The sequence below is a fragment of the Vidua chalybeata genome, chromosome 2 (assembly GCF_026979565.1).
Source record: "Vidua chalybeata isolate OUT-0048 chromosome 2, bVidCha1 merged haplotype, whole genome shotgun sequence".
NCBI classification, from domain to species: Eukaryota; Metazoa; Chordata; class Aves; order Passeriformes; family Viduidae; genus Vidua; species Vidua chalybeata.
In genome coordinates this window covers 23,649,599-23,663,796 of record NC_071531.1, presented here as the reverse complement: position 1 = coordinate 23,663,796, position 14,198 = coordinate 23,649,599, and the positions used below count along the sequence as shown (strand labels likewise).

Here is a 14,198-nt window from a genome sequence, read left to right as displayed (position 1 = left end):
TTCTTTATTTCAGAATGCTTTCTTGATTTGCATCTCTCTTTGTACAAATTGCATCTGTTCTAGTAATTTTTCTCACCCATAGTGATACTGTTCAAGGAATGTTTAAACTTGCAATCAGACAAACATAGGGCTTATTATCACAGACAGGCCACAGATCAGAGAATTATAAAATCATTAGTCTGGAAAAGGTATTTAAGATCATTGAATTCAAAATCCAGAAACCTGAAACACTCCGGACCTATTCAGCTCTCCCCAGTGTGTCTCCTTGTCTGATCTAGAGCTCCATTTGCTCAGGTCTGGTAAAAAATACACCTTTTCATGGTTCAACAGGCTAATATATGTGTGCATTTTATATATATATATATATATATATATGTACACTCTGTGCCATGATTCCAAGAGATATGTCATAAGCTAACTGGATACAGACAAGACCTATTCATAGAATTAAAAAGTTCCAAAGATCATCTGGATGATGGGTGACTCATTAAAAGAAATTCACACACCATTCTGTCCCACATTCTATTGCATAAAATAAATTCAGAAGCCAGAGTGATAGAGTTGCCATTCTTAGGAGTTGTACAAAACTAGGATCCTGACATCCTCTGGTCATTACCACTCAAGTAGCATATTCAGAAAATTTTAATTAGTTACTTGTAGATTTTAGACAAAACTCAGTTTCAGTAACTGACTTCAGAAAATACTGTGGAAATTAGTAAATGGAAACTGTAAATGGCACTAATCTCACACAATCAGGTTTAACCTCAGAGTAGTGGTAATTTTGAGTTATGATTAATGAAAGAACTAGAGGAAAAAAACTATGCTACACTTTGAGTTGACCTTGCCTAACTTTCCTAGAAAGAGCTGGCTACCAGTGCAATGAAAAATACATGGCAGCACAGGGAGCTGAGTGAAGGCAGCAAGTTCAAACAACGGTGAAGAGTTATCAGCTCCACTAGATCTAACACTGAGATGAGCTGGGTTCAATGACTGGGGTTCTGTATGTCAATAACAATTTCTGAAACACCCAGTCCTGACTGGAAATTCATCTACAGTAATTGTATCAAAACGATTCTAAGAGTGACTTTTGAAACATAAATTGCAGAACTGTGTTATCACACTAGATTTATGTAATGTAATAGCTAAGTGGTTTCAGGAGCTGAATCCACTGAATCTCCCTCCACATATGAGATGATTAGCAACCTAGTAAAGTGCAGAGACATATTGTGTACTTAAAGGAAAAGCCAAATTAACGTTTTGACCATTTATGTGAGTAATAACATCTACTTTCAAGCCAGGGTTTCTTTGGCAATTTCACCTCTTGGAGCTACATCCATTTTCTGACTGACATGAAACTGGTGGGCTGCTTAAACAGTGAGGACTTAATTTCTTCAACAGAGGATCAAATTTAGCCTGAATATATATAATTTTCATAGCTCTCTGGAGATTTCTCTTTTTTTCTAACAAAAGGTTGAACTTGGCCCAGGAACTTTAAGGTGTAAGATACTCATCAACAGAATTCACAACAAATTGGAGAATCATCTGTTGCACGTTATGTTTATTTTTACACTTGCTTTTCCCCACTTAAAGCAATTTATTCTAAACAATGTTTTATTGTATGTATAATTTTCTGCTAAAATTAAGACAGATGTGTTCAGTAGACTCTAAAGATCCCACTGTTCTTAATTACCAAGTTTGTTTCTTTCTTTTGAATTAAATACATTTCAGTTTTTTCTTGCCTCCTATTCTTCATCTTTCATGCCATGCCACAGACATGAAAGACAGAGTATTCTTCTATTTTTTGCACCTGTTTCTACATCATACCAAAGAAGACAAGAAAGACAAAGCTCTCTAAATCAAGTGAATATCAAATGGTATCAATGCCAGTCAAATGATGTAAATGCAAGTTTGTGGAATAAAACTAAACGTGCAAAAGTAAACTGATTAAAGCAATAAAAAGGCAAAATCCAGATCACTTTTATATGGTCTGATGCAATTTTTTCTATTCCAAACTGACACCAAGGGAATGTAACTTACCAAATATTATCAGATATCTAAGTTCATTAAAGAAAACACAGAAATACAAAGAAGAGTGCCTTGACTCCACTATACCACTATAAATGTAAAATTCATTCCTGAGAAAACATCATGTGTTCATTTACACATAGTTTTATAGGTTCAGCTTGTTAGAGTTATGATGGAGAGAAAAAAAATTGTTGGAAAGAGAGGTAATCAAAATGAATGATTTCTTTGCCTCTCAGAGTCTGCCAGTGGAGGAATGAACATCCTCTGCCACTAGTCAATCAATATATATGAAGAGTAATACAATGAAGAGGGGATTGTTAACATCAAATGAAAGAAAATACCTAAAGGAATATGAGTTTCAGATTTGAACTCTTGAACAAAGCAGAATTTCTACAGCATTTATTCCAAAAGCCAGACAAATAACAATTACACTTGGGACCTCAGACAAAGACCCTGAGCTGTCTCAGAGCAATTTTACTACCTTTACCTTGCTAAATAAAAATTCTTCTTGAATTTTAAGTAAGTTAATGTTTGTTAAACATCACTGGAGGTATGATTTTTTAAAGTATCCTTTGGGAATAAAGCAGTAACATTAAAAGCTGCTAATGTCAAAACTGGAATAAATAAATTAATCATTAAAATCCAAAGCTAAGTTGTTTCTGCTTTCAAGAAGAAAAATGCTTTGGATATCTTGACATGTAATTAGAATGCAAGTGTGTAGGTGTGTATGTAACTAACCCTGAATTCAGGATGAACCACTCAAAACAACTGCACAGCTAGATACTCAAAACAAATATTGTGAAATAAAATTAATATAGAGGTATACCTTATGTATGTGATGTAGGAATCTGCAAATAGAAAAACAACCACTTAATTTGCAAAATAAAGCAGATAAATAACATTTCAGTTTTGTTTCAAAAACCTAAAATTTGATCCTGATTATATATTCTGCAATTGCAATGCCAACCTCCTAGTAATGTATCTTGTAGGACACAACTATCGACAAATTTCTCACAAAAAGGGGGTTTGAGATAGAGGAAAGGTTGTCAATTTTCAGAAACAAACTGTATATTAACTTCAACACTGACAATATTGTCAGTTGTTCCTGAATATTAACATGCACAGTGATGATCTTAAGTAGGAAGATTTAGTCTAGACCATCTTTATGATGGTCTGGTCATCATAATTCCCCAGCTAAAAAACACCAAAAAAAACTCTTAGCTACTGTATGCTAATAGGCTCCTTTGGGTTCCATCTAGTTTTCATAAAAATATGGCAGTCTAAGCCTAAAATATGAGACTAAGCCTAAAAGTTAGCTGAACAGAACTGAAGTACACAAATAAGTAAAATGAGATTAATTAGACCACAGAGTAAAAAAAAAAAAAAGATCAATATTTTCGAATACTCTTTTTTAGAAATTAATATTAAATGAAAAAAAATCTCCAAACTTACACTCTGTTCTATTTTTTAATCCCAGATATATCTGAAAATACATATTGTGAAATGCTACATTAGAATTAGATAATATTAGTTCTAGTCAATCAATATCACTTTGAAACTTGAAGCTGTATCTTAATACAACATATAGTATAGTTTCTGGTGTCCATCCTCAGTAAAACTGAGTTAGTCATGATTATTACTATCCAGCATAACAAATCACACACATCAGTCATTTGGTGTTGTCTCTACACACTTCCTTCTCTGAATTGCAAAGATCAAAACTGACACTTGAAGATCATGGTCCAAGAGATTAATGGAGTCTGACCTTCAAAAAAAGAATAAGAGAAGAAAAGAGGCTAAGGAATAAAAAAACTCAAAAAACCCATAAACATTCCTTTTGTTTCAATTCCTGCTTACATAAATAATAAACCAAGTTAAATAAACTCATGAGCACTATTTGCTCAGAAAACCTGCATGAATAAGGAAAACAAAGGAAAATTGAAGAAAGTAGGACCATTGGGATAAAGACTATTATCAGTTGAAATAAATGGGAACTGGAGGCTGAAACCTCTATCCTATGAGAAGATAGGGAAAAATATTAAAAAGAACAACGTGAAAGCACATTTTGTTGGAATATGCATATGACCTACATGCAGTAAATGTGATTCAGTCTCAAAAAAGAAAAAAAAATTAAAAATTCAGACATCAGTAAATACAGTGTAGATAGGAAAAGAATACATGGTAAACAGCAAAGTAAACAAGCAAAGCACAAAAGACAACAGATAAAATTTAGACAATTCTTTTGACATTGAAAATATTCCACATTACTTAGATATTCAACTCACTGAAACAAGTTTAAATCTGCTCCAGAATCTCAGAAAAATAGATCTGTTTTATATCTCTCCCCATTACCTCCCTGATAACTAGCCTGGTTTAGTTTAACTGTCAGACCTTGCTGGAACATAAGTAAATGGAATTGCCTCATTACATTCAGAATGTACAAATCTTGCCCTTAAAATAGTACTACTCATTGTAAATCAGGTTTTCATGGTAGCATTGCATGAAGATAGTCAAGAAACAAATGCTCACAGTTAAAGCTTTTCACTAGACAGATGAAATATAAGTAAATCTTATCAGGAAGATGTAAACTGATGGAAGTTTATACTTTTTTAATATGATTTGCTATCATGCAGTTAAGAAAACAAAAAAACAACAAACAACCCAAACTATTTTCTATTTTATTAAGGGTTTCACCTATCCATATTCACTTATTGTACTGAAACAAATTCCAGCAAAAATAACTTAGACCTAACTCTCTTGTTTTTGAAATCTTCCATGTGTTTGAAACTGTATCTTCACGCTACCACATTATTTAGAAAGATTGTCAAGTGTGCTCTTTGATTGTCAAGTGTGTACCCTTTGCTCTCTTGGCATGCTACGGTACACAGCTTGAGCTACTAGTATCACTGCATTATTTCATAAATGTTAATGTACTTAAAATGCAAGATTTTCAGAGAAAAGGAATGTTCTGCACGTAATCAAGTTAGGACAGGAAAATCTGTACAAAACATTAACAAAAAAATTACAACTTTACTTTTTCAACCAGAATTTGAATGCTTGTTTTAAATTTAAGAGATCTTTAGAAGAAGGTCTCTTTGGAAGAAGGATTTCATCTTCATGACCATTCAGGTGATGGTGATCCTAATATATCCTGCCACAGCTTCCCTCTCCTCTGTGCTGACACTGCCAATATGCAAATTGGAATAGAACCGAGGAACCTCTGAGTATGATCTTTACCCTTCTCCTAAAATTGAATACAATTAATTCCAATTTCCTGATAGCCTAGAGCTTTAGTTTCTGTCAGCAAGATTTTAAAACTAAGTTGATCCTCAACCAGGGAGTCTCAACATTAGGCTTTATTTGGGCTAGACTCAGATTTTTGGTAGTATCTTATGCTGAGTTTCATCACACAATGTCTAACAGCAGTTTGGTAAAGTGATATAACTTGGCACTTCCCATAGAAATTATCATTTCAGCAGGATGGGAAAATCTGATGTAACTCTTACAGATCTAGCTGTTCCATTCAAAACACTTAAATCCACCTAATTTTGTTCCTTAAGCCTAATGCCTGGATTTTCCTCTAGTCATCATACACAGATATCAGCATCAAGCAAACTGTGAAGCAAAGGGATCAGAATGGTCCTGTGTAATCACTCTGTGAACTGAGTGGTCGTACTGAAAGTTTAAAAAAAGTCAATATGCATAAGAAAAAAAAATCTATTAGGCTTGACTACAAGGAAAGAGCATGGAAACATCAGAGGACTGGAACATTCCTAAAATGCCTATTTATCTGATTATGTGGGGAAAATTTATAAATAACAAAACACAAAACACATGCACAAACAAAAACAAACACCCACCAACAAAACAAATCAAAAACCCCCAAATAGAAAAACAAGCACCAAAATAAAAGAAACAACCCCAAATAATAACAAAACAAACAAACAAAAAAAAAAAAAAAAAAACAAACCCAAACCCCTACAGCTTTTCTCTATGAATTGACTGTTGGACTACCCCAGCAAGGTTTGTGGACAAATAGCACAAGTATGAAAAACTGGTAGTTTCGAGATTATCATTTCTTTCTGTTGTGCTTTAAATGAGAACCTAATCAAATGGATGGAAAAAAAAAAAAAAAAGGCATCCAAAGATACAAGGAAAGAAAAGGAAGAGAAAAGGTATGGAAATGTGCAATGTCTTCATGATCCATAAAAGAGGAAATCTGTGGTAACTGGCTACTCACAGTCTTGAAAATTCACACCTTGGGCTCTTATATGTAAGGGAAAGGAGGAGTGGAGATCAATATGGATGCTACTAGAATAATCATTATTTTGAACACATTGTATTAGTGCTTGTTAGAAAAGATGATGACTGGAAACACAGAAAAAATCATACGTAAGGCTCTCTTTACTGGGATCTTTCTACTTTATTCACTCTAGCACACTAATTTTTAAGCCTTCTTTTTTGAAGACCAGCCTTATAATTTAGAATGGGAAATTATTTCCTTAGTGATCAAGATTTAGATTAGTTTAGACTTTAACAAAAAATCAATCACTTTACTAAAATTACTCCTTTATATATTAAAGTTTTCTTATTGAGAGTGAAGTGGGCACCTGCACTGAAAAACTGCAAAAGAAGGTACATCAGTTCCATGAACTGATCTACATCTGTTGTTGCAGAAGAGTTTCACTGCTTTTTAAGGACTGTGAGAAACATCACAGGCAGAGAGAACACACAGTTCAGTGCACAGCATTGTTCCATGGGAGAAAGGAAAGTTTTACACATCTGGGAACAGCAGTTTGATAATGCAAATACAAAAAGTGCATGCCCTGACCACAGTTCAGCTTGCATGAATGTGTATATAACATTTTCCTCCGCTTGAAGTTATTCACTTGTTTTTACAGCACAATGAATTAGGAGAAGTAGGAACCTTATTTAAACTGAAAATGACAACATCAAGTTGAACAGGTCTCAAACCTACCATCTTTTCAGAAATAATTTTCTTGAGTTAAGTGGCCTTAAGCTATATTTTTAAATATAAATATACAAATATAAAGACATGATTTTTAATAACAGTATGTTTGAGTATCTTACATATACATATTACACAATGACATTCTTACATTGTTCTATATGCCACAGCTTTGAAATAGAAATACTAATATGAAGCAATTGGCCCAAAGCAGCAAAAGCAGAACTTTCTACTTATTTTCTGGAAGATTTTCCCAAAATACTTTCTTTCCTATTGCTATGATCTTTTCTTTTCTTTCCAATCCTTTCTTCACAAGCGTTGAAGATCATTTACAAATTGATCTATCACCACTGTCACTTTTCTTACTGTTCTCTGTTTCACCTTGGTTGCAAGATTCATCGCTAAGTTAGCACCTACAGTAACTATGAGACAAAGCTAAACATGCTAGAAAAGCTAGTACATGCTTTTTTTGTGAGGCTAAACTTCAGAAACCACAAAAGTAAAGCTTACAGTCACGGACTGGTGTAATCTGCACCCAAAATAAAAAATGTAATCCAGAGCAAATCAAGAGCAAATTGAGAATATAATTTAAAATTGCTAATGTCTCTGTATTACACATAATTATCATCATCAAGACAAAAAGTCCTAGAGTTCTTGAAACACCGTAAATTAATAGAAATTTTGGAAGTTTTCAATCGACCATCTGCTGATAAAAATCAATTTCCGAATATAATGAACACACAGGAGTAGTTGTCAATCAAAAAGCCTCTACTTCCCCTTTGAGACTCTCTCTTCATTTCTGACATGCTTCCCTTGCTCAATCTTGAAAAATGATCTTACCTTACAGCAATTACTTCTGTCTTTATCCATCATGATCCACATGCAGATACGATGGGAGATGTATTCATTCAAATCCTTCCCTATGTAGATTAAATTTTTGCTACTTTGCGATCCTAGTTGTATGTAAGCTGAATAGAAAGTGTGCAGCTATTTGTCCTCACATGATGCCTCAGCAATTACAATGCTTGCAAGAACAGATATTTAAGTTCCTGAGCTCAAGCTCCCTCTCAGGACAACACCAAACAGCAGAGATTTACAACCAAACAACTTCCCCATGACGACGGGGTGACACCCCAGCCTTACAGAGATTCTTAGTGATTCCAAAATGGAGGGATTTCCCCTTTAAGAAATTTACATTAACTCTCAGTCCAGGATTATATATTATATAAAACACAATCTACATCTCATCTTTTGCAGCATCATGTTGACAAAATTACTTTAAATATTTGAGGTACTTTTATCTAATATAATAATTTAAAAATCTATGCTACATCTTATTTCTTACATTGCAATGCCTTAAGAAAACAATGTTAAAATAGGGTTACTTTGTGATCTTAATAGCCATTATTTACTAAGATTGTAGAATCTTCTACATAAAAATGCAATATTAAGCAATGTGAAGAGGAACAGAAAAATTATCAAAAAAACAACTGGGCAGAAACAACCTGCCAAAGGTTTTAAAAGGCCTGTTATCTAGTTAATTTTACTATTTGAAACAAGATTACACTTGTTCAAAGAAAACATTTAAAAATCACTTATGGATGTTACCAGATTATGTGATCTCATCAAAATTTGACTATGCCAGAAATAATGAGCTTATAAAAGAGGCCAGATCCTGCCTTCCTGATTCATGAGTAAGTTTGATGCAGTAGAAATTAATTCCTAATTTAACTTTATCAGCTGAGAAAGATCTAGCTCAATGAAGTACTGCACTCAGGAGTTTAAGGTAAGAAAAATTTGGCCCAAACACTCTCAATAATGCAAGATACAATCTACTCTACATAGGCAAAGCAAAGCTTTATTGATAAAAGCAGGTTTATGCAAATATTTCGATATAAATTACTTCTAAAGCTTTGGTACTGCAATGTTCAGACATCTACTTAGAAATACTGTTTTGTTCTTTTTGGATGATTATCAGATATCTTATCAGATAAAGCTTTGTTAATATAAATCTAATTATTGAGGTTTACATTAAGTTCTTTTCTGTCTGAGCTTCTTGCAAAGGGACTTCAAACTGTTTCATTTTCTGAACAAAATGAGTGCTTCCAAACAACGTATGCTAGAAGAGAAATAAAGTAATCAGCAGGAACTTAGAATACTTTTGGTCTTCAAAGTCCTCAAACAATTTAAAATATGGAATTTAACTCTTCTTCTCCCTGCTTTGAAGTGAATCACTTTTAGCACAAGAATTTAACCTGAGGTTTCTTCAGAGCTAGTGCTATGTGCTATTCTATATAATACAGAAATGGTAACAGCTTAAAACATTACCAAACAATGGTAGTCAGAAGACTTCCATCTAAGAAAAAAGTCATAATCAACGAAGCTTTTATCTACAAAAATTAATGTGGTGTCTTTCTATTTACAGGTCCTAAATCTAGAACTGCTATTTTAGTCAAGTAACTAGCCAGACTGGAAAATGAAAAAGTTGAGAAAAAAAAAATCCATGGGAAAAAGATTTAGATATGAAAACTTGAAAACATTCTTCTTACATAATTTTAATTACTATAGGTCTTTTTACAGTTACTCATTATACTCATTTCAAAGGTAGTTAGTTTAGGAGAAGATCATTAATACTAAATAGCCTTCTCTCATTTCAGTGACACTTAGAAAAGACTGAAGAGTAAAATGCAAATTAGCAAAGGGAGGAATGAATATTTTTTCATTCTAAAACAGTCAGAATTAATAAATTCTGAGAAAATCACAAAATTTCCTGAAAAAAAACCAAAACCTCCTCCTATAGTAAACATTTGGAGTATATTAAGCCTTAGACATGCTACATTTGGGTGTCTATATTCAGCTCTTTATATTTAAGCTCTTACTATTAAAGACGACGTAATCAGCACAGTTTATGAAGACACATATGCTTTAGATGAGCTGAACCACATTTGTAAGTCTTTGTACAGCTGAGCAGGGACTCAATCTCCTTTGACTGCAAATGGGAGCCAAGACAACCAGCTCATGTGGAGTCATACAGAAAGACATAATTTTAGGTGCTGGGTGTTGAATCCTATCCTTGGGTTCAAAGCAGTCAAAACTTTTGTTTCTGTTTTTTCTTATGAATTTTATATAAAGTATCAACATGAAAATGGAGATATCAGTTACATTAAGTGACACTTCATCAAAATCAACATATTCCCTAAGAAAATTATAAATAAATAAAACAGTTTTACCTTAAGAAACAAAATTTTCACCAGGGAAAAACCAAAAACAGTAGACCTACTCTAGCCCACAGAAGACAGAAAAATTGCTAATAAATTTCTCTTTCTCATTTAAGGCAACAATATTAATGGATAGAAAATTGATCTTGTTAAGAGACTATATATGTATTTCAGAACTAAATCCTCATGAGCAAGTGCTCCATAATAAATAATTTCAGAAGTCATTCAAAAGTTAGAAAAATTTTAACTATTGGAAGAAAGACCTCAATAGCAGAGAGACATTAATATAAAAAACTATTAATAGTAAATATAAAGTTGTTTTCCTACCTGTGTGCAGATAAATTACTGAGGTACAGGGTGTATTTTTCTTCAGCAGACAATCCATCCATCATCAAGTAAAAAACATGAAAATTACTCTGGTTGAGAGGCTGGATAACAACACGAGACTTCTCCAACATGTATGTATAAATTCTAGCTGATTAAGAAACAAACACATAAATTCATCATTATACTGATTGTTCTAAACTTAAATGTCTTAAACCATTTACCATTGTAACAGTTAAGAATAAACAATGTTTCTTAAAAAATTATCTGAGGAGAACATATAGAATATATTACCATTTATACTCCCATGGTTTTCTATGCAAATCACATACAAACCCCTAATTCCATTAGAATTGATGGAACAAACATATTGCCACATTTACTTACTGTTTGATATTACCACCAAAAATACTTAGTTTTGAAGATACTGATGTTGATTTGTACCAGTTGCTGTATTTGGCAAGACTTTCTAAGAAACAAGCTATTAGTCATCTCACCAAAACATAGCCATCTGAGCACTGGCATCTATGCTGTCCTTCCTAACAGAAAGATGGAAGAGAGATTCAAGACCTATTGAAAAAACACACTTGGAAGCATTTTTTCTTTCTCTGCTGGTAATCAAGAACATAGATTTAGATTAACCACCTAGCTTTTACATGGCTACAGAGACAAATCCTCTGCAGAACAGGTTCTCAACAAGCTGACCTGAGCCTGGGGATACATGGGCGTCTCAGAAGGGCTGTGATGACCTGAATAAATGAGAAGCCATGTGAATCAGCAGTGTGGGGAAGAAGGTGAAGGAGGATGAATCTGAGTGAGATTTGCCTACAGAAAAACAGCTTACAGGATCATACATAACCTCAGGCCCACTAAGATTCTGAAAGAGGCAAAGCACAAGAGCAAAGGAAATATTGAGCCCTCAGATGGATTTATCTGTTCAGAAGATAACAGGCATTTTAGAGATACCCATGAAAAGACAGAGGGCTATTCACTGTTTTGGGCAGGCTACTCTTGAGCTCTCCCCTGGGAGTACACCACCATGTGATTCCAGATGCAAGAGACTAAGAGAACAAGGGAATGTCCAACTGCAGCTAGAGGTCAGGGACTTTCTGGTAATTGGAAACCTAATTCCAGTTCCCATTTACCCAGCTGCTGGCATAATTTATCTCATTACTTAAATACTAGCTGTGGTGCAAAGACCAGAAGCTCTTCTCTTCACACACAACTGAGCACCTCCACCACATGGACACAATCCATTTTGCTGCACCTCTAGGCTTTTCAATATCTGCAGTATGGCAGAACTTTCACAGAGTCTTTGCAAGCATCCTTGCCGTGGAAATGGCTTTTGAATTTAGAGCATAAGGTGTACTTCTTCTCATCAACAGATGACCTACATTTTTGAACCCAGTAAGCAGATGAGAATATTAAATTATAGTTTCCCACAGCCTGGCTTTCAACCAATTCATTCATGATTCCTTTCTTCATGAACTGGAAGTAGTTCTTGAACATATAGTCATTGTAAATATTGGTACCTGCATCCTGCAGCACAAGTATGCTCTCTAAATGCATGCCACTCATGTCTTTTTAGAATTTTTCTCATTTTTTTACTTTTTTTTTAAGCTGGCTGCAATTAAAGCAATGTTTTCAGAACCAGTTTTGGACTCAAAGGTGTTTCCTAATGCAAAGTGAAACAATTTGGTGAATGAGAGTGTGTATCAGAGGTAGTTGCATCAGCCTAATGAGGCATTAGGCCAGCAGGCAGAATGTCAGTTCCTGTCACCATACAATTGCTAATGTCCACTGCTAGGTTATTGCTGTGTCATCTGTATTTGTCTGGTCATTTTATTTTAAATTCCACTTATCTTTTGAAGTTCTTTAAGTTTCTGTTTATACTGTTAAAATAAACACAGCAAACCTGAGGTTACTTGAAGTTGTATATATGAGGGAACACAGCCTTTGAGAATACTGCTGAAAGACAGTGTAGATGGGAGAGAAATGAAATGGGTGAATCTTGAACATATTGTTTTGAGAAAGGCCTCAGCAGCTAAACTCTGTCAATGAACTAAGTACAACTATGCAGGGTCTCAAAGAACTACTCTTCACAGGCCAAACCATCCTGGACACATCCCAGTTAAGGAGTACAGAAGGTCAGTGGTACATTAGCCAGGGACATCCTCTACGCTTTCTTTGTGTAACAGCACTGACATGTCCTGACATGTGCTGGCAACCAGAACCATGCCTGGGACTCTGGCTAAGAGACAGTAGGACTGACAGAGAGGAGTTGTACATCTGACTTGCTGAAGCAAGGAAACATGATCTGGCCCATTTAATCATCCTACAAAATGTAGTAGTGAACTGCTATTATGGAATCAATATTATGAGAAATTGTGTATCATCCATCTAATTCTCTGCTGCTACACTACAGAAAAAACTAAAAAACCCAAACCTGTATGGGAAGTAGAAAAGCACACTTGGGAAATCATGTGTGTTTCTGGCTCCAGTAACTTTGCAACACATTATAAATTGAAGTAATGCAATCATGGCAGGACTGGCCCAGACTCACACTTTCATCAGAATCAATCATTACCTGGCTGTCATTTCTACAGGGTAAAACAAAATAGATGAACCTGAAGGATGATTTCTGTCTTTTATTGTGCTTGTAACTTATTTCACAGTAAAACTAATACAACCATCAATTAATTTGAAAAGAGCTCACTGCAAATCTTTAATCACATTTTTGTGTGCAATATTTTTCACTAAGGCTTTTATAACTACCACTTCAGGTGTTTTTAACATTCATTGATTAATACAAGCAGGAAAAATGTTACCAAAGGTCATCTATCATTTAACTTTAATGATGAGCAACATCACTTATTCAGATGACACAAATTAATTCAGCCCTTTCCAAGTACTTCAAGTTACCTGCACTTTAATAAGGCTAAATACATTCCATCTCAACTAGCATCTCCAGCAGTGGGAAGAGCTGTTAAGAAAAGCCAAGCTTCCAATCAGCAAGAATCAAAGGGAGCATCATCTTAATAGTGCTAAGAGTCATAAAGAAAATTATCGTGGTAGTATGCTTTTCTGCAAAGTGAAATATGTTTATTAATCTGTGTGTGAAATAAACGGGAGAAAATTTATAAAGTTCCAAAGCAAAGTCTGTCGTTTTTGTGCCATGGTAATTGTGCTTACGGGCACAAGCAAATTTATACTTCCTTTAACAGCTCACTTGATCTACTCAGCAGCTACACAGTCAGCAAGCAGATTATGTTAGTGTGGCCAGTGAAATCTGTCTTTCAGCTATGCATTCTTAGAAACTACATTGCTCCTTCTCAAAAACATGCTGTCCTAAACACAGCTATTTGTAAAGACAAAGAAACATTTGTCAGTCCATTTCAATGTAACTGAAAAAAAAAAAAATCAGTCCTTGCTTTTCAAAAAGTGAAGACTGAGAAAATCAATGCCTGAAAAGCAAAGCAGAAAACCTGGAGAATAAGCTTTTCAGACTTTTTTTCCTCTTAAGTTTCTTTTTGAGTAATTTGAGGAAATTTATAGAGGCATTCATTTTCACCTAAGGAATTACATCAACTTACCTGAAGGACCATTTTGGGGGAGGGGGGGGGAAATCAGTCTTCTACTATTATGTAGTGGTAGTTAATAAT

The 14,198-nt window shown here is 34.3% G+C and overlaps 1 protein-coding gene across 1 annotated transcript in view; it reads right to left on the bottom strand.

Annotated features, from left to right (window-relative positions):
• The window catches only part of MYO16 (myosin XVI), a 353,672-nt gene that overhangs the window by 132,828 nt on the left and 206,646 nt on the right, over positions 1-14,198 (bottom strand). The window contains exon 16 of the mRNA XM_053935810.1: positions 10,540-10,687. Coding sequence (XP_053791785.1) covers positions 10,540-10,687 — 148 coding nt within the window. The remainder of the gene's footprint in view (positions 1-10,539; positions 10,688-14,198) is intronic.